The sequence below is a fragment of the Fringilla coelebs genome (genome assembly GCF_963513975.1).
Source record: "Fringilla coelebs genome assembly, chromosome: 7".
NCBI classification, from domain to species: Eukaryota; Metazoa; Chordata; class Aves; order Passeriformes; family Fringillidae; genus Fringilla; species Fringilla coelebs.
Window position 1 is genome coordinate 26,786,218 of NC_140035.1, and position 19,355 is coordinate 26,805,572.

Sequence of the window (19,355 nt, forward strand, 5' to 3'; positions counted from 1 at the left end):
CTGCCTGTTTTGTCCCGGGCAGGGACCCGTCGGCGCTCGCGCGGCGCTGGCCCTGCCCACTGCGCGTCGCGCGCCCCCGCGTGAGTCAGCCGGGCGGCGCGAGGGGCTGCGGGCAGCGCGCGGCTGCGGGCGGCGCAGCGGCAACAGGTGCGGGGCTGCGCGCGGGGCTGCGCGCGGGGCTGCGCGCGGGGCTGCGCGCGGGGCTGCGCGCGGGGCTGCGCGCGGGGCTGCGCGCGGGGCTGCGCGCGGGGCTGCGCGCGGGGCTGCGCGCGGGAAGGGGGAGCCGTGCCTGAGGGAGGCCGCGCTCCCCTCACCTGCCGCACCTGCGCTGCGGGACGGGAGCGCCCGGCGGCACCGGAGACACACGGGACAGGCCCTGCACTGCCCCCGGCTGCGCCCTGGGACTTGGGGAGAGGCGAAGAGCAGCTCTGACGGACCCTCGGTCCAACTCTCACCGCGCTGTGATGGGCTGGTACAGCAGAGATATCGAGGTGTATTTCTGTCGGGTCTGAAAGGTCCCCTCCATCTTGACGGAAAGAGACCCCCAAACTGGAACTGACATGCCCCTCATCTCTCTTTGCTTGCGTTTAAAAGTCCTGTCCCTTTAGGTGCCTTGCTTGCTCGGGGGTTAGAGCAGTTCAGCTTTTGGAGTGAGTGTATTGAGTGTTGGTGCTGCTGCGGCTGCAGTATCCTGTACAGGTGACATAGTGTCCTGTCACTGTCACAGGCCTCCTCTTCCAGAACGAAAGTAGGGGAGCAACCGGAGTGGTCGTAGATGATTTGTAGTTAATCACTGCTGCTGTAGGGCAGCAGCTTATGTAAACTAGCTGTACTGACTTTCCGTTCCTGCAGAGTGAACCGTCTTCAGACGGGGAAGCACATGAGAATGTGCAAAATTAAGGTGCAATTTCAAAAGAAAAAGGGGCAGAAACAGATTCAGATTTTTTTTGTCTTTTAAGAGTGTGGTAAATTTTAAATTTTTAATTGCATGCTGTAGCAGATAATTTTCACCTGTGTTAGTTTTTTTTTCCCCTTGGCTTCTTTACTGCTTTATTTTGCTATCATCCTGCATTTGCTGGAACTGGCGTTAAAAGCTTGGCACCCTCACCCTCATCCAAAGGGATCTCTGCCGTCTCTCAGCAGCCAGTTGTTTTGTTTTGTTCTGAGTAGATCTTAATCACACAATGTTAAAAGCAGTGGTTAGTGCTGACCAAAACACAAGGGCTTCTTTAACTAGTTACACATTCTATGTAAGCCACAGTTGCCAACAGTAAATGATGTTGACAACTGTTTTGAATGAGGAAGCTTGGAGATCACCTCTTCAGAACCCGAGTAGGTAATTCTGTATGACCAACGTGCAGTCTTGGTCCTGCAAGTTATTGCTAAATGTGATGCAACAAATGTATTTAAAATGTGTTTGGAAATACATAAGTAAATATGTATGAAAGCCGTAGAAATATTTGCAGTGTTTATTGACTAGGAGGTAAATAAGCACATGAGGCTAATGGGAGTTCTAGTGTTTCCAAAGTCAGGGTCATACCAGCTGTTGCTGTTCAGCAGTGAATGTAAGGTTACCTTCATATCTGTGGTGCTTGCTTAAAAATGGTCAGCAAAGAGCACAGTCCATGATAATTAGAGAAGTGTTTGCTCCCCGTCGCTCCCAACCGTGGCAGTTGTTACAGTGTGGTAGCGTTTGATTTCTGGAGAATTAGCCTTTAACTTTGGAAGTGGAGAGTATGACATCAGTGTCATGCCAGTGACCATCTGTCTGTAGTACAAATCCATTTCATAATTGGCACTCCTTGCTGCTTTCCACTTGCAGTGTTGAAAGAAAAATGTAACGGTAGAAGTATGGGCAGAGCAGTGAAGGTGTCGGTGTCACACGGACCTTCCATGCACGAGTGTTGTTTTGTGCCTGGATGTTCACCTCCATGAATGCTGCATCTAATAACAATTCAGGTAATCTTAGTAGAAAGGAAACAATGTAGATGTAATGTGAGAGTAAGCAAGGAAAACTGCATGTTTCTGTTGGGAGGAAGAAACCTTCTACTACAATTACTTTACTCAGTTTGTAGCTGTGGCAAAGCAACTTGTATTTTGCGTTAGGTGTGAAATGGGAATAATGTTGTGCTGTCCTAGGAGTGAATAAGAACTTGAACTGAACTTGAAAGTGATTTCAAAATGCCTTAAATATGCCTCATCTGTGGAAAGAAAGGCATTTGACTCTTGTTTTCCCTTATAAGAATAAATGCTTGGTAATGCAACCCAACGTGTGAGCTTCTGTAAAGAAAAGAATATCTATCCCTGCCATCATATCATGCTCTTAGTTTCTAATTTGCCACTTTTGCAGCTTTCTTACTTAATAATTATGAAAATAGTTTTTCAATTTGGCTTTGAAGGGAGATCTTGCAAAACAGCTAATCAAATACCTGTCTTAATTTTGTTACAATCAGAAGGTTTCATGACAACTACAGTCCATTTTTTTGCAGTTGAGGCTCATGAAAACAAAAAATTATCTTTGAATCCTTAAAAAAAGTCCATAAATTCTAGAAGTCAAGAATTTTAGGCCTCATTTCCTTAACCTCAAATAACTATATGCAATATAAATGGTATATTTGATACTTCAATTACTCTATCAAAGTGTTCATCTCTGATTCAGTGATCCACAGAGTCATTTTATTTGAAGCTAGAGTCCTTCACAAAGGAGGGGTGCTAGCATTTTCGAGAGAATGAATTGTAGGGTTAGGTGGTTTTGAGTAGGCTAAAGAAAATCCTAAATTTACTTGCTCTGAGCAAGAACACATCAGGAAGTTATGGTTCCAAAATGTGCTTCCATTTTCCTTTGATGTTTCATCAACACCTCTGCTGCTGAAGCATCACATGACAGTTCCCTTGTATTTGTGAGACTCCTTTGTTAATATTTTAAAAGTTAACTTTTACAATTGTAAGTGGTTTTTTCTTTTGTAGTTGAGGAAGGAGAGGCTGTCTTGAAAGCAGTATCTCTCTGGTGACTAGTGTATCTTTGTGTTCCTAGAAAGTATGCTCTGGTTTTTGGGTTTTTTTTGGAGCAGGGTGCATATGACTTATCACAATACCATGTTATCAAATCTTTATCTTTTTGAGGTATGTTCTTTGCCAACTCTGAAGCCCAGATCACTCTTTTTAGGGTCCTGTATCTGAAGGACCGGAATTGTTTGTATGCTGTGTTGTTTCTATATGTGAAGGTTTCCTTGGTAATTCATTATTCAGAGCACTCCAGTGAAAGTGTTGGAGGTTTTGTTAGTTATTTTTATTATTATCAACTTGATGATTACTCTTTCCAAGTGTGCACTGAAACTTCTGTGTGAGGGTTACAGATCTGAATATATTTTGTCTCTTGTATTCATGACTGGCCATATATATTTCTGCATACAAAAGCTTTAGATGACTTATTCTGGGTCTTAATTCTTATACTAACTTATTTGTTTTCTGATTTTGTTACAGTGGATATCTGACAGCAACTATAATAAAGCAACAGCTCTTAAAGCATTTAAATGTGAAACTTTTAATAAATGTGATAATACACATGCATTAATGTAACTAAAATTTGTAATACTTCATATAGTAAGGCAGCAGATCAAGAGAAATCACAGTTCTAAAAGAAGCCAAACAGCTCATAAGAAACAAAGAATAACTGTAGCTTTGTTTTATTCCAAGAAAAGTAATACAAAGTTATCTTCAGGAGGATGGAAAGGTGCAATGGTGAACTGGCAAATTGCAAAATCTGAAAGGATGAAATTGTAGCTAGAGCAGCCAGTTTTTTCCCTTTGCCTTCTGTGGTTGTCTTTATCTCCATAGGCACTCTGCTACCAGTTTGTGTGAAGAAATGTTTTGAACTCTGCTTTCTGCATTTCTGCCCAGGCACTATTGCACCTGCTAATAGTGGTGTGTGATTTGGTTCAGGAATGAAGTTACAAATTCAGCTCCTAATAATTTTCTGCTCATGCAAATCTATTCACCTTAAATTTAGCTGAGTATCAAATTCTGTCTTATGACTGAAAATGAATCAATTTGGTATTTTTTGAGTGGTGTAATGAGAATTGTAGAGAGAAATCGATGTGAATTTCTGCCTTTGAATGTGGTTTTGTTCATTCTGACCTTACAATAGACCCATTGTGAGCTGAATAGTTAGGATGAGTCTGGCTGTTTAGCTTCTGTCTGCCAACTCAGTGTGAGTGAACTAAATATAAATACTTGAACCATCCTGGCAGTGTGGAAGTGTTTATTTATTGAATGCAGGACCTAAACCTTTGGAGGTTTTTGGGGTTTTTATGTTGTTATTTTATGTTATCTGTGATTAAATAGCTGGTTTTTATGTTTTTCAGTCTGTGCAAATTATATTGTTCCTTTTGAAAAAGGAGCAATTTGGTGGTGATGGAGTGCTGCCACTGACAGATGGACTCACAGGAAAGAAGGTGAGAATGAGCAGCCAGGTGAAACCACAGAGATTCCCTGAAATAGACCAGCTCATGATCATCCTGGAAAATTAAGTGATACCAGCATACTCTTTATGTAACTTGTACTAAAACTTCCACTAAAGGGAAGATTGTCTTAGCTTCAGTTGTGTCTGGAACACTAAAGTTGCTACAACAGCAACTTCTTTTTTAAGCTGATGGTTGTAATTTCTGGAGCCATAGCCACAGGCTATAAACTTGAAAGTAACATTCCCAAGTGAACAGTACACCCTGTCTGGTACCTGCATCTGTGAATTTTGATTCTGGATCAGTAGCCCTCCAGTAGACTTTTCTTGCACTGAGATGCTTGGTCGAGGTCAGATGTTTTTGTCACAAATCTTATTATGTGAATGTCCAGATTTGTTTTACACTGTTTTCTGAAGACCTGTTAAATGGATAAAAGCACAAATATCGGGTGTTGAACTGACTTGATATACAATATGTTGATGAAAATTCTCAGTATTACACTTTTGTGTTCTTTGGAGTGCTTTGCCTATCTGTGTAAAATCTGTATTTTTATCTTAGGTGAAATATCCTTATATTGATATTAAATTTTTAAGCCTTTTTTTTTCTTTGTGTATATATTACTTGATTGGTTCCTTTTAAATTTACTTCTATTCTAAACACAAGTCCTATGTATTTGAAATGCAAGATGGACTCTGCATTGTAAATCTGTTTGCTTTATGGACTATTTACTTGAATTTTAGAAGAGTTCTAGACTGTCACCTTTTAAATTTTTTTCTTTCTTTTCTTTCTGTTTTGTAGAAAAATAGAGATATTTGGGATGGACACAGGAGCTAGGAGAGAGAATTTGGTTTCTTAGCTATTCTTAACTTGAATGTTTCAGAGGCAGATTTTATAAAGATGTTCATCCTGTGGGCCACAGTTAACAAAATACATAGTTTAACAAATCCATGGCCTGCAGGAGTCGGGCTACTTGCATGAGTTTGCCTGCAGTGTGGTGTATCAGAATAGCTTTTTTATGGGTTTGGTACAGGTTTGGAGTACATTTTATTTCTTGTGCCTTTTCTTCTAGACAAAAGCTGTAATTCTGTCAAAGCTTCCCTTGCTGTCTTAATATATTTAATTCCACAAGTTCATGTCAAGCTGCAGGAGCTGATTTGTGCAGGGAGTGAGTGACTTGGCTGTCGTCTAATTAGGATGTAAACCTATTTTTTCTTTCTGGGTAGATAACAGTCTAGTCTATATAAAATTCTAAGGAAACTTTAGTATGACTCTTAATTTAGGTCTAGTCTTAATTTAAGCTAGTCTATATTGATGCTTAACATAACTTTTTGTATTTAAATCAAGGGATTCTGCAAATTGTTAAAACTGTGGGCTTGTCAAAATTCTGAGGAATTTCTTTGTGCCGAGTTGGAGAAATTGCTGACTGAGCATTCAAGCCACAGTGTGTTGAAGTTTGCATAGTTCCAGTCACTCCTGCTAGCCCTGATAATTGTGCACTATTTCAGGATATTAGTTTTTTCATGGTTCAGTTGATTTGAATAACTGGCTCATTTGAATCTGAGACACTCATTAAGAATTTACAAAGAAGGAAAAAAGCCCAAACAATCAAAACCTCATTTTTATCTCTAGAGGTAGAAATGAAAGTGTATAAAGGATGAGCTCCTACAGGTGTAATGTTTTAAACACACTATTAATGGGAGCAATTGGTACATGGTCAAGTACAAATGAGAAAAAAGGTTATGGTTTCAAACAGAAGACGGTTTTTCATTTAAATAGCATTTACTTTACAATTTGATAATTGTAATTTCAATATGTTTGCTTGAAGGTAAAGCTAATGTCTGAACTACCAAGCCTTTCCTACATAGGCATTACTGAACCATGTAAAACTTTGTCCTTGATTGTGTTCCAATTTCATCCAATTTTTGTAGCTCAGAAGAGGCAGAAGGAGCCAAAGAGAGAGGCCTGGTCTATGTTTGGAAGGCTGGTTCCTGCTCTGTGACTCCAGAAAGGCTTCCAGGCCTCAGTGGAAAGACAGTGTTACAGGCAGCCCTTGGAATCCATCATGGGTTACTTCTAACAGAAGGTAATAAACACCTTAATTGTGATGATCTGGGGCAGTAACAATCTGCAGTTATTTTCAAGTTTTTTTCTTTTAGAAGTGATACTAGATTTGTGTTTGGAAAGATGAGGACTGTACTTTGTGCTTTTCCTACACATTTGTATGTCCTTTTGTGTGTTCTTAAATTAGAAAGGACCTCCGAATACACTTAACTCACTTGACTGGAGTATAATTGAATTTTAGCAGAAAAGCATTACTTACTTTAACAATACATGCATGCACAGGGTAACATTAATGTCAGGTGTAGAACTTAACAGCAGCAATTGCAGAGAGCAACCAGCAGCCTTCTTATATCAATAGCTATAGTTTTGCTGAGCCCGGTCTAAGCTAGGAATTCATATCTGTTTGTCTGAAGCAGTCTTCATATTTTTGCATTGGTTTAACAATTGGTTTTACATTCATACTAGGATTTGTTTTTCTTTTTTCCACCCTCCCAGGTGGAGAGGTCTACAGTTTTGGAAAGCTGCCCTGGAGATCACGACCTGAGGAATGTGTTAACAGTCCTATCTTAGAAAGTACTTTGCTCGGCCATCGTATTATTACAGTGGCAGCCGGCAGCTTCCACAATGGAGCTGTGACGGAGAGCGGCGTGGTGTACATGTGGGGGGACAATTCTGCTGGCCAGTGCGCAGCTGCCAATCAGCCGTGTGTGCCGGAGCCCCAGCTCGTCAGTATCTGTGATTCCGAAACCAGCCCTCTGCTCTCTGTGCGGATTTTGCAGCTGGCATGTGGAGAGGAGCACACGCTGGCACTATCGCTGAGCAGGGAGATATGGGCCTGGGGGAGCGGCTGCCAGCTCGGTCTCATAACAACAACTTTCCCAGTGACAAAGCCGCAGAAGGTAGAGCACCTGGCAGGACGTGTTGTGCTCCAGATTGCTTGTGGAGCCTACCACAGCCTGGCTCTGGTACAATGTCTCCCTGTGCAGGAAATGAAGCCTATCCCAGAGAGATGCAATCACTGCAGTCAGCCTCTCATTACCATGACAGACAAGGAAGATCATGTCATCATTTCAGATAGTCACTGCTGCCCACTGGGTGTAGCACTGTCTGATAACCAGCCAGAAAACCACGTTTTCTGTCCCTCATCGGACACCCCCGGAGGCAAAAGTGTAACAACTGGCCAAAGTGAAAACTGTCAGAAACCACTTGTGGAACAACATAGGCTTGTGGATTTGGAATCTGATGGACCAAGTGGCCTTTCCAGCAGCGATGGAAGGGAAGATAGTGGAATTTCAAGTTCGGGAAATACTCTGTTCTTGGACAAAAAAGAAGGGAAAGAGTACTTAATTGGTTTGTCGGATAACTCATTAAATGAGAGCCTGAATAAAAACATCTGTACAGAACCTGAACAGGTTGGTACCTAATCACTAATCACAGCACAGTTATAATTTACAATAACTTCTCTTGCACGTGTGACAACATTACTCCTTTTACAAAAGAAACACTTACTTTAATATAGCTATGCTGTTTTAATAGTTTCCAAGTGGCTTTTTCACTGATGGTTATCAGCTTTTAAGTGGAAGATTTTTTTTTGTTCTCCATGGTGTTCAATTGTGAGCCTTCATTGTAGGCAGCCTTGACAGTGCTTTAATCTTTCCTCCCCATGGCCTGCAGTACCAGAACCACGTAAGCAAATTTCCATGCTCTGTTTCCTGATGCATGGGTTTCCATTTGTGTAGGACAGAAGGATTCAGTGGATCTTACCAGTACTCATCCAATTTACCTTTAAGGTAGAGGTTTTGTTTCTGTACCTGGAACAAATCCCTCACAAATCCATCTAATTTGTCAACAGTTAAAAATTCTGGATTGCAAATTGCTAAAAGGTTTGACCAAAAGGTTTCTAATGGTAATTATGTAGGGGTGGGACAAACTCGTAAAAAGCGGTGGGAGATATGTAAGTACTACTCTGTGTAGCATGGAAAAGGATTTAACAAAACTGTTTTGATACTATAGCAGAACAGTCAAGTACTCTTCTCTTAGTAAGCCTCAGAAAATGCTTGACCTGATGGTTTAAGAGCAGTTTGTGGCTCCCTGACAAAATACTGTTTTCTGGTTTTCACAGAGGGGAAAAAAAAAAGGAAATGTAATTAGGGGCAAAGGGAAGAAGAAGATAGAACCCAAAAGTTACTAGGCAGAAAACTAATCCAGAATGTCACAGTTCAGTCTGTCAGTCTTTACTTAACTGCTGTCCTGTGAGGAGCCCTGCTGCTCTGTGGCCTAATTTGCCACAAAACTGACACTGGAATTCTGAAAATATTTTTTGTCATTTAAAGCGTTGTGCAGACATAATTTTTTTTTTTTTAATAATTGCAGTAAAATGTTCTCCACAGTGGTTCTGGGAAAAAGATTTCACAATCCCTAAAAAACAGTTGATTTTTGTTACTGCCTCTGATGGCAACAAAACCCCCATAGTTTTAAAATCTGTCCAGTAATTTGGTAGTTCAGCAAGTTATACTTTCTTACTCTGGGGAAAACTTCCTTTAGAGAAATGAATGTTACATAAATACATTTGCTCTTTCTTTTGCTTTTTGCTATTATGAGTGCATTCTAGCAGTTGTGGGCTCCTTAGACTCTTGCAAGAACTCAGCATTGAGAAATGACTGAAACACATAGTTTCATGCTCCCTTTCTCAGTTCCTTGTTCCCGGCATATTTCCAGAGCACTGTTTTCCTTGCACAGTTTCAGGAATCAAGACTGGAATTGATTCACTGAATCTTCCACTACTGACATAAAGGTGAAGAGCAGAGATGAGGTCTAATGTAACATTTCAGCATTAGTAAAATCTTGGATTTTTCTTTGCTTTCCTACACAAATGAAGTGTTCCTTCCTGTTTTGCTAGGTATGCCTGTAGAAACAGGATGAAGTAAATAGAACCAATCCCAGTCCTTTAACCTAAGCTTTAAAGTCAAAGATTGTTTTTATTTTGGCAGAATAAAATGAGCTGTAGTGCTTGCAATAATACCATTTTCCACTGTGTATTAGATGGGAAAATGAGACCTTGCTGTCTTTGTTTTAATATTCAAACTATTTGTCAGAGGTAATTTTTGGCATTGTTTCTTATTTGGTGGGTCAGCTGATTGCTATTACAGGTAATGGTGTGCTGGGGCTAATAATTGCCTTCAGTCAGTTTGTCCCTTGTGTGACTTGATGATTATTGACTAAGCTTTATATGGATACAGCAATGGTGTTGCAACAAAGGGGACACAGCCCAGTCTGTTTTTAAGATAGGCCTTGCAAAATGAATCCGTGAATTGCTGTTTACCTTTTACCATATTGAAAAGAGAACTTGTCTCTCTCAAAATGGAGCATGCTCACTGATGCACTTTCATTGGTGGCAAAGAAGTTGCCACCAATGAAATAAGCTTAAATTATATCCCTTTTTATATTTGTGTGCAAAGATCCTTTTTTTTTTTGGTATTTAAAAACCCCAGACAGACTTACAATCTCTTACGGATGAGCTACAAGACAGGTGCAACAGACAAAGTCCAGTCCTTTTAGAAATGGCGCTTGGTGCTACCTTTAAAAAAAGCATTCTGAGCAATAGATATATACCTAAGCATAAAAAGCCTAGATAAAAGCATAAAAAACCCTAGATAATTTATATTATATACAGTTAAAATACATCTATAATTTACAGTAAACATTTATAATAAATATTTCATGGTATTCAGTCTGGCCCATGGTTTGAATAGTGAATGTGTATAATCATCCTACTGTGCTGTCTGCTCTGATAGTTTCCCATTTCCCTTTGGTTTTAGCCATCTCAAGAGGAACAGCTCAGTGCTTGTATCCCTGGCCCTCCAGGTAGCAGCACATCCACCCTGAACAGCCTGGTGGCCTCGTGTGCCTCAGCGGTTGGGGTGAGAGTCGCTGCCACCTACGAGGCTGGAGCCTTGTCCCTGAAGAAAGTCATGAACTTCTATGGCACATCTTCTAGTGAGCCAGGAGCTCAGTCGGGCAGCAGGTCCCCAGGGCCCGAAGCTCTGAAGGACAGTCGAGAAGAGCAAGTCAGGCTGGAATCCATGCAGGGGAAGAAGAGTTCCAGTTTAGTAGATATTAGAGAAGAGGAATCTGAAGGAGGGAGTCGAAGGCTTTCCCTGCCTGGCTTGTTGTCGCAAGGTAAACAAGCATGTTGGGGAAAAAACACTGGAAAACTTATAATAATGTGGAGGTTTGTTAGTGAAAAAAACCCAAATATTTATTAAACACAATCTAATGGTCTCTCAAAGGTGTGTATGGATTCTAAATTATATCTTAGGGCTTGAAGGCAGTGGAGAGAGTGAAGACTAGCAGATACTTCATGCTAAGAAAACCAAAAACAGTGGGTTTTCAAATGGTCTTTCTTGTTAAATTAAGTTAAAGTGAGCACATTGGAAGAGTCATATTGCCAAATGATCTTTCATGTTGGTTTTGTAGCCAAAAATAAAAATCTGTGTGGTCTGTAATCTGCACTGCACTGAGCTGGTTTTGAGCCAGAGACCTATAAGTATTCCAGTTCCCACTGCTGCACTTCAAAGTTGATGTCTTTGTTCCCTCACAGGTTTTAGTGCTGTTAATTGCTCTGAATGTGTATATGGTTTAGTTCTGTATTGATCTTGGATTTGAGGGGAGGTTTAGGAAGGATTGAAGTCTTCTGTTCACTGCAAGGATATATTTCCTTTCAAAACACTTTAATGTACAGTTTGTTTTGGTTCATTTGCTTTATTATAACTGCATGGTTCTCATATGTCTGCTATACTTTAGCAGCTGGTAAACACTACTTGATATCTACCTGGTTTTAGCACCTGTGCTACTTCTCTGTATCCATAACCTATTGTCTTACCTGTCAACCTTTGTTCTCAGGCTTGAATTAAAACTGCTTCAAGAAGTTTTGGTCACTTGCTATTAAGTAGTGCTGTTACTGTGTAGCACACAATCTGAGTAATACATTTACCAAAATGATCAGAAATTTTTCTCATTCTTGGCCTCTGCTCAGTTTCCCCAAGGCTTTTACGGAAGGTAGGACGGGCAAAAATGAGGACTGTGGCTCTGACTCCAACCTACAGTGGTGAAGCTGATGCTCTTTTGCCCTCTCTAAGAACAGAGGTGTGGAGCTGGGGGAAGGGCAAGGAAGGACAGCTAGGGCATGGTGATGTTCTGCCAAGGTGAGATTTCTTTTTATTCAGGAGATTGCTAGAAAATTTTGGGTATTGAACTGTTTCAGCTTCTCAAATGTAAACATCTGCCATGCAGTGTCTGCTTGTTCTTTCAGGTGTTATGATCTAAGTTTCTCCAAGTAACATGTTTTATGCTGTATTGTTACTGGACACCAATCAATTCCAATTTTACCCTTTGTAATCAGTAGCAGTTTTGGTGTTATTTTGACTTTGTCCAAATTGGGGTGAGGTCTGTCATCAGCTTTTGCCCTTCCTGATCATTTTGACTAAGCTGGTTTATTGCCAGAAGGTTCCATATATCTTTGTTTTTTCTAATTTGTTTTGGGGAAGGAAATAAAACCTTGAGTGTTTCCACATTAACAGTACCTCTGATAATATTTTTTCTTTTTCCCACATTCTACTCCTCTCACCTTACGGATTCTGGGGATTGACAGGCTTCAGCCGCTCTGTGTGAAAAGCCTTGATGGTAAGGAAGTGATTCACCTCTCTGCTGGTGGCCATCATTCCTTAGCACTCACTGCCAAATCCCAGGTACGAGTGATTGCTACCATTTATTGTTTCTGTGACATAATTATCATGTTTGGTCTTTTCTAATTTTTAGTTTCTTTTGCTTCTAAACTTTTGTTCCCATTTGCGGGAGACAGTGTGGAAGTAGTGTGGAATGTAAATTGTATTTCTGCCCAAGCTCTGCATGTACCATCAACGTTGTTTAAAGATTGCTGTGAGCTGATTTGGTGCATTCTGTTTCTGGATGTGAGAAGACAATCTCAAAATGTAGGAAAGCAGTGAAAATGAAGGAAATGCTTCTCAGTACACGACTCCTATAGCCTTGCCTAGTGTGTTTGCGCACTTGATGCATTGTACTACCACAGTTCAGTATGTTTCCATGTATATAAATGTACATTCTGATGTTCAGCACTGCTTCTTGTAGGTGTATTCCTGGGGCAGTAATATCTCTGGCCAGCTTGGTCACTTGAACTCCCCAACAACCGTCCCTCGTCTTGCAAAGGTACTTTGTTTTCTGTGGTTTTCTTCTTTCAGTTTAGGGTCTCTTCTTGCACGAGTGCAGAGTAATTTCTGAGAAGGACCTGTTCATGGATCTATGTGCTATTTAATAATAGAACCCTTGATTTTCTTTGGCGTTTGCTGTGAAATGATCTTTAGATGAGCTTGTGAAAATCCACCCAAGAAATCATTTACACAGACTTCCTCTGGTTTTTGACCACAGTGAAGTTCCAGAACTGAGAAATGTGACTGGTTGTATCTTCCTATCACATTTCACTTTTACCTTATGTCTGGTTTCTCTGATATTGATGTTGCAGTGTTAAAAATTCTGAATACTTCAGAACTCTGTTTTTATTCTAAACAATTGTTTCTAGTGTTTTTAGCTTGGCTGGACCACGGCCACATTTGTTGTTCATTTCCTTATTTCCGGAGCTTTGCAGAATTTTGGCAGTGGGTTTTCTCTTTGTTTTGAACTTTTCACCACATTGAGTGAATAGCAAAATAACAATTTTTGGGTTAGACCACAGCTTTTCCCATGTTTTCTAGTGCTCATCTTAATGGAAAGCTAGCTGTATAGTTTTCCTGCTTAGGCCTTATGCAAATTAATGTACAGCAGATTAACTGTCTCCCAAGTTTATATAGATTTCCCAGTTAAATGTAGAGGGGAGAATAGTGTTCCACTTTAATCAAACTCACTTGATGCCCATTTAAAAATAAAACTGATTTGTAACTGAAAGGCAAAAAAAATCAGCCATTAGAAAGAAAACTGGAAAGAGTTTTCAGTATATGTGCAAGGAGTTTATTTGTTATGAGACACTGAAGCTGAAAAATTGGCTGGTTATTGCAATAGTTTGTCTTGGCAGGTGAATTATGTACATGTGACTGGAAGAGTTATGTACTTTTCTCTCCTTCCAGCTTTGGGTAATGATTTTTAATGTCTTTCTTCCTCCTGAATTTTAGGTGTGCGGTGATGGTATTTGGACTACAGCAGCAGGACTAGATTATTCTCTCTTCTTAGCAGATGAGAAAGACTTCCAGCCTGGATTATATTACTGTGGCCAGGAGACATCAACAGAAAATAATTTGAATGAAAATAGCTGTGCTAAGAGTCCAGTTTTGTTAGTAGCTTGTAGTAAGGTGAGTATTATTTCCTTTAAGTCAGTACAGATCATCCTGGTGCTCTTGGGAAAAGCACGGTACTGGTGGCTTGATGAGCTTTAAGGGTGTCAAGCCACATGGTTAGTTCCTAGTAGGCAAACAAGGAGCACATTGGATGGGGGGCAGAGAGGAGGTCGAGTTAGTATTGTTCTCTCCCCTGCCTGTTTCTTGGCCTCCGGTCTGTTTGAGGGACAAGGAGGTGTTTCTAGTGTGTTAATCCACTGCCTTCCGTCTGTGAGTGCTGCAGAAATGCACTCTTCTATTGTGCGCTCTGCTTCACCAGTCTTTGTGTCCAGGCTTCAGTGCTATTGCTCTTCACTTGCTTGTCTCTCAACTGGCTGAGGCCACGGGCTGCTCTATTTGTTACTCCATTCTGCCTCTTGTTTGTGACTGAGCAGAAGGTCCCTGTGAGTTCTGCACCTTCTCCTTCCCTAACCCTCCATTTCACAGGAGTGCAAAGGGGGATCTGAGCAAAAATGTGCATTTGATGTTAATGGGAGACAGGAGGTGCCCCTACAGTTTTTTTTCATGAAGCTGAATCTTACATATGCCTTGAGGTTGGCATGAGGTAGCGATGTGAACTCTGATTGCATGTCCTCTTCCAGTTTGTGTATGGTTTCAGATCAACATGAGTTTAAGGTAATAAAAAGGAAATTGTGAGGGTAGAGAGTGTCTCTGCCTTAGCTTCTCTGGGTACCACTGCTATTTCCCTAAATTGAGCAGAAAAGCTGTTTGGGAGGTATTTTGAGGAGGGACAGAGATTTAGTGGGTCTATGTCTGTGCATGCAGACACACACACACCTATATGCCTTCTGTAAGATTGTTGCTAGCCATTCCCTTCTCTTCAAGGGTGACTGGTAGGCTCTTGCATATAAGAATTGGTTGTCTTTTGAACAATTTTGGCTCAGCGTTTCAAAGGAATCCTCTATTTAGCAATCAAGGAAATAAAAGTAGAGCTCAAACTCTGAATTACTCACTTTTGCACGTGAGCCAAAATTAGTGAGGAACCACAATGCGTCAGTGGCACTAGTGCTGACCTTAGATAAGAATTTTGCTTTGAACTACTGTAGAAAGCAAGTACTACTGTTAGGAATATTGCAGTATCAATAAACTGGACTCTTATCAATAAATTGTTATATTCCAGGTCTAGAAAGGACCTGTCCAGAGCACAGTCATTGTTCTAATGAAGTATATTCTTTGTATTTAATAGGAGAAATGTATGATGTAATGATGCTAAAGTGACTGAATTTAAGGTCGCTGTCTCTTAAACATGGAATGGTTGTATGAATGGTTGGGATTTATTTATTGTCTTTTGGTTCTGTCAAAGTCAGGAAAATGAACAGCAGTGACTATAAATGTATCTTCAATTTTCGTCATTCTTGTATTAAGACGGTTTTGAATAGGTTATTTGTCACTGAAGGTAATGAATGCTTACTATCACTTACTATCACTTAGCTCTTCAAAATATGCTTTATTTGCATTACTCTATTTTTAAATTGGAGTGTAAAAAGAAAAACATTAAAGCTGCTTTTTTTTCTTTCTTCTTTTTCATCTTTCAGATAGGGTACATAAGCAATGTGATAGCTGGTGGTGACAACTGTCTGGCCTTAGTTGACAAAAATGTAATGGGATATATTGCCAGTTTGCATGAGTTGGCTGCTACTGAGAGAAGGTTTTATTTCAAACTGAGCGAGATCAAATCTCAGGTTCTTAGACCTCTTTTAGGTTTAGGTAAGACTTTCTTTTAATTTATACCTTGATACTGTTTCCCCTACATTCTATAACAAGTTTCTGTTATGCAAAATTTAAACCTAATAATATATTTTTGAGATAAAACTAAGCTCTTGTTTTCTCCCCTGTTTGGATGAAGAGGTGAAAGACGGTTGCATTTTGACAGTGTTCATTCTGTTAATATTTGCACTTTCCTGATGGTTTCACCTGAAATACCTTCATTATTTGAGCCGTATTTATTCTAAAACTGTTGAATTTCTGATTCTGGATAATGTATCCATGAGGTGAAAGTGCTGATAAAACATCTAAACAGCACCATGTTGAGATTCTCTCTGTTGATGGGTGCTGCTCTTTCATAAGGTAAGATAAATTGCTTTCTGGTCTGTTACAGATAATTTGGGCAATGCAAATGCAATCCAGTTGTTGCAGGAAATGGCAAGCAGGTTCAGCAAGCTGTGCTATCTCATTGGTCAACATGGAGCTTCTTTAAGTAGCTTTCTTCATGGAGTAAAAGAAGCCAGGAGCTTGGCCATTCTGAAGCATTCCAGTCTCTTTTTGGATAGTTACACTGAGCAAGTATCCAATTCCCTCTCATCTTGAGTCTCTGCAGGCTTAATCTACTGACTGCAACAAGCCCTGAGTTAAGGGAAAGTAGGTCATAAGGAAAGCTATATAACTGTTGCATTGTTGTGATTTAGAAATGTGTGGAGAGTTTTACACAAATGGATTCATTTTGTAGTGAGATGTATTTCCAAGTCTTCACCAGTGGAGCACATGAACAGCACCACCTTCCTTTGTGTAAAACTCTGGGTACAGACTCTTCTTTGGTTGCTGCCTGTAAGCCTAAATATTCATCACTTATTAAGGGTCTTGTAGTGTAATGTGATAAGACTTACCATTGCTAGGCTGCTAATTAAAGCTACCTCTGGGGGTTTATTGAGGTTACAAAATGCTTTTTCAATAGTCATTAACTAAAGATGAAAAGTCTTCTGTTGTCATACCTGCTAAACAGCTGACATTACACCTGTCACCCAAAAGCTGGAGCTGCTTTAGTACTGAGAAAGAAATCTGCATTTTCTTAGTTATTGTTTTTATTGGCTTAATGCATTTGGGAGAGAAGATCTATGCAGTCAACCTGTTTTCTGTCTTTCCTGTCAGTAACTTCTAGTTTCTGGACAATTTTATTGAAATGTGAGAGAAGTCTCATCATACTTAATTCTTACCGTTTTTTGTGAAAAATAATGGTTTAACAGAAAGTTGAAAAGTGTTCTATCTGAATGTAGCCTTGGTTACCAGATATCTGAAAATATCTAAGAAAACAAAATTTTGAGATTATCAACTTCAGTTGTTATGCAGTAGTTGTCAGCTTCATTATGCAGTAGCAGTTTGAATGGACAACTAGTTGCACTTTTTTTGAACACAGGCACAACCAAGAACATTTTTGCTAGGTCAGTGACGAACTTATGCTGTATCACCCTAAAAGAAACTTCCATCTTTGTTTATTATATAGATTGTTCATAATTCTAAATATGCTTTTTCTCATTTTCTTAGTCTTCAACTTGAATTTGTCTTGTAACCTGGATTTTCAAAATTGGTTCTCATTACTCAGAATAGAAGGTTTTAATTTTTTCTTCCTCAAAGACTGAAATACCTAATCTCTATTCTCACTATTGCTTGTCTTCTGCTCTCCCTCTTTGCTCCCTGTTGCTTATATGTTTTTATGTGTATGGCATCAGAGCCTTGGTGTTATATACCATGAGTATCTTTCAAGGATCAGTCAGGCAACACAAGTATAATCTGTTAAAAGGGCTAAGCAGAGACCTCTTCCCTTGGAGAAAGGTGATTTTTGTTTTGTTTTTTTAATGGTGATGGGGAGAAGTCATAGAATGTTGAGTAGAAGGAAAAGAGAAAATTCCTCTCTTGGAATTTCCATCTTGACTGTAATTAGAAGCTGGTAGTACTAAATGGTTCAAACAGGTGGTTTATTCTGTACACGCCCAAATCTGAGAGAAATAGAATAAAAATTCAAGTAAGCCCCTCTGCATTGTGCTAATGGCAGCAGAAATGTGTAGTAGTGCATGTTCAGCGCTCCATGTGGAAGGTGAATGCCAAGTGTTCAGTAACACTGAGTGTTGCCCAAGTACTGTATAACTTGTAGTAGTAAAAGATATTACCGATGTCATCATAAGCTCCTGGATATTTCAACAGTTGCTGCTTTCTGGGATGTTTTCATTTTGTAATTGAAGATCTTTTTCTCCCCTATATTAGGTATTGTACTTCAGTAACAAACTTCCTCGTAATGGGAGGATTTATGCTCCTTGCAAAGCCTGCAATGTAAGCAAACTTTTACCATTTTTTGGACATTTTTATCAATTAGCAAAGAACTGTAAAGAATGGAGAGTGTATGTGTGTAGTAATGACCATGCAGAAACTTCCTCTCAGCATACTTGAGTACAATAATTCCTTTTCCTTCAAATAAAGAGAAAGTTAATTCCTCTTAACTGTGAGAAAAATTTAGGTTAAAATGCTGCTGAGTTCAGTTATTTCATCTTGAAGGTGGAAAAAGGAGGGAAAAAAGCTTGTTATTGGAAATTCCTTCAAAGAAACTGAGTTCAGATCATGACTTTTTAAAACTTTAGATAAATGATGTTAAGTGTTCATAATTATTCAGTGTTAGTGTTTATTCTTTGAAATGTTGCTGTCAAGAAAATACCAAAGACAATTAGCTACAGTAGATTGGGTGAATTAATTTCATTTGAATTCTTTAAGTTTATGGAAGTGCTTTAAAATTATGCAGAAATAATATTTCTGCCTGTGCATCTTCTCTGCCTCTCAAGGTTTCTTTGCTCTATTTCATGCCTAGATGCTGTAAATGTGAGGAAGGAATTGTATTTTAAGGCCTGGGACAGTACAGTTGAGATTCTAGATCCTGAAGCTTTTTTCTCATTTCTGTAGAGTTTTTGCCTAGGAAATAAAATAATCACACTAATAATCACGCTGGGTCTCTCACCCTAGTGCTTTGAAGAAGTTGTTGTACTGAGGGTAATTTTTAATTTGTCTGTGGAATTGCTGCCTTTCCTTCACAAATTCTGTGACTGGGAGTAATTCAGTTAACATTTATGGAGAGCTTTGAATGCAGTGTAAATTATGGTGCTGGAAGTTCTTGGAAACGCAAGTACCTAGGAGGAAGAATATTCTGCCCTCTGAGGATCAGTGCCAAAGTCTAAATACAGAATCACCCTGCTGAGAGACACTGAGAATCTTTTTTCATTGGCCAGGATTTTTAGGGTGACTTAGAGAAAATCTTAGTTCAAGTATAAGCTTGTTTATAATTCATGCTGAAATCACCCAGTGCTGAATTCATCACATCAGTTGTCACTGCTGGGTGTCGCAGCTTCTCCTACTGCAACCAGGGTCTCATTAGGTAAATAACACTTCAGGGAAGAGATGTCATGCAATTTTTGTACTGCTTCTTGCAAAGGAAAGTTAAGAATATCTTTTTAATGATGAATTTCCCCTCACTCCTTCCCTGAGGGGTACTGTCTTAAGTAAGTGGTTGATGGTGTCAGCCCATCTTTTATGGATGTTCTGCAGCATGAATGCATTAGATGTAGTCCGGACTTTAAAAAAAGTGCCAGCTTCAATGGAAGTCTCCATAGTTGGCAGGTTTTTGAGCATGTCCTCAAAAGGAGTAGACAAGCTGTAGTGAGTATTGTCTGTTATT

General features: G+C 39.7%; 1 protein-coding gene across 3 annotated transcripts in view; it reads left to right on the plus strand.

Annotated features, from left to right (window-relative positions):
• Positions 1 to 52: 52 nt before the first annotated feature.
• ALS2 (alsin Rho guanine nucleotide exchange factor ALS2) overlaps positions 53 to 19,355 on the plus strand; it is a 36,674-nt gene continuing 17,371 nt past the window's right edge. The window contains exons 1-14 of one of the 3 annotated variants that reach the window (XM_084209597.1): positions 89 to 147; positions 1,823 to 1,959; positions 4,365 to 4,454; positions 6,389 to 6,543; positions 7,017 to 7,420; positions 7,508 to 7,933; positions 10,340 to 10,700; positions 11,557 to 11,725; positions 12,172 to 12,268; positions 12,669 to 12,746; positions 13,703 to 13,879; positions 15,460 to 15,631; positions 16,023 to 16,203; positions 17,900 to 17,965. In XM_084209597.1, the coding sequence (XP_084065723.1) occupies positions 4,435 to 4,454; positions 6,389 to 6,543; positions 7,017 to 7,420; positions 7,508 to 7,933; positions 10,340 to 10,700; positions 11,557 to 11,725; positions 12,172 to 12,268; positions 12,669 to 12,746; positions 13,703 to 13,879; positions 15,460 to 15,631; positions 16,023 to 16,203; positions 17,900 to 17,965 (2,306 nt within the window). In that variant the 5' untranslated portion in view covers positions 89 to 147; positions 1,823 to 1,959; positions 4,365 to 4,434. Of the gene's footprint in view, positions 148 to 1,822; positions 1,960 to 4,364; positions 4,455 to 6,388; positions 6,544 to 7,016; positions 7,934 to 10,339; positions 10,701 to 11,556; positions 11,726 to 12,171; positions 12,269 to 12,668; positions 12,747 to 13,702; positions 13,880 to 15,459; positions 15,632 to 16,022; positions 16,204 to 17,899; positions 17,966 to 19,355 lie in introns of all 3 variants that reach the window. The other 2 variants (XM_084209595.1, XM_084209596.1) reach the window with 2 other exon arrangements.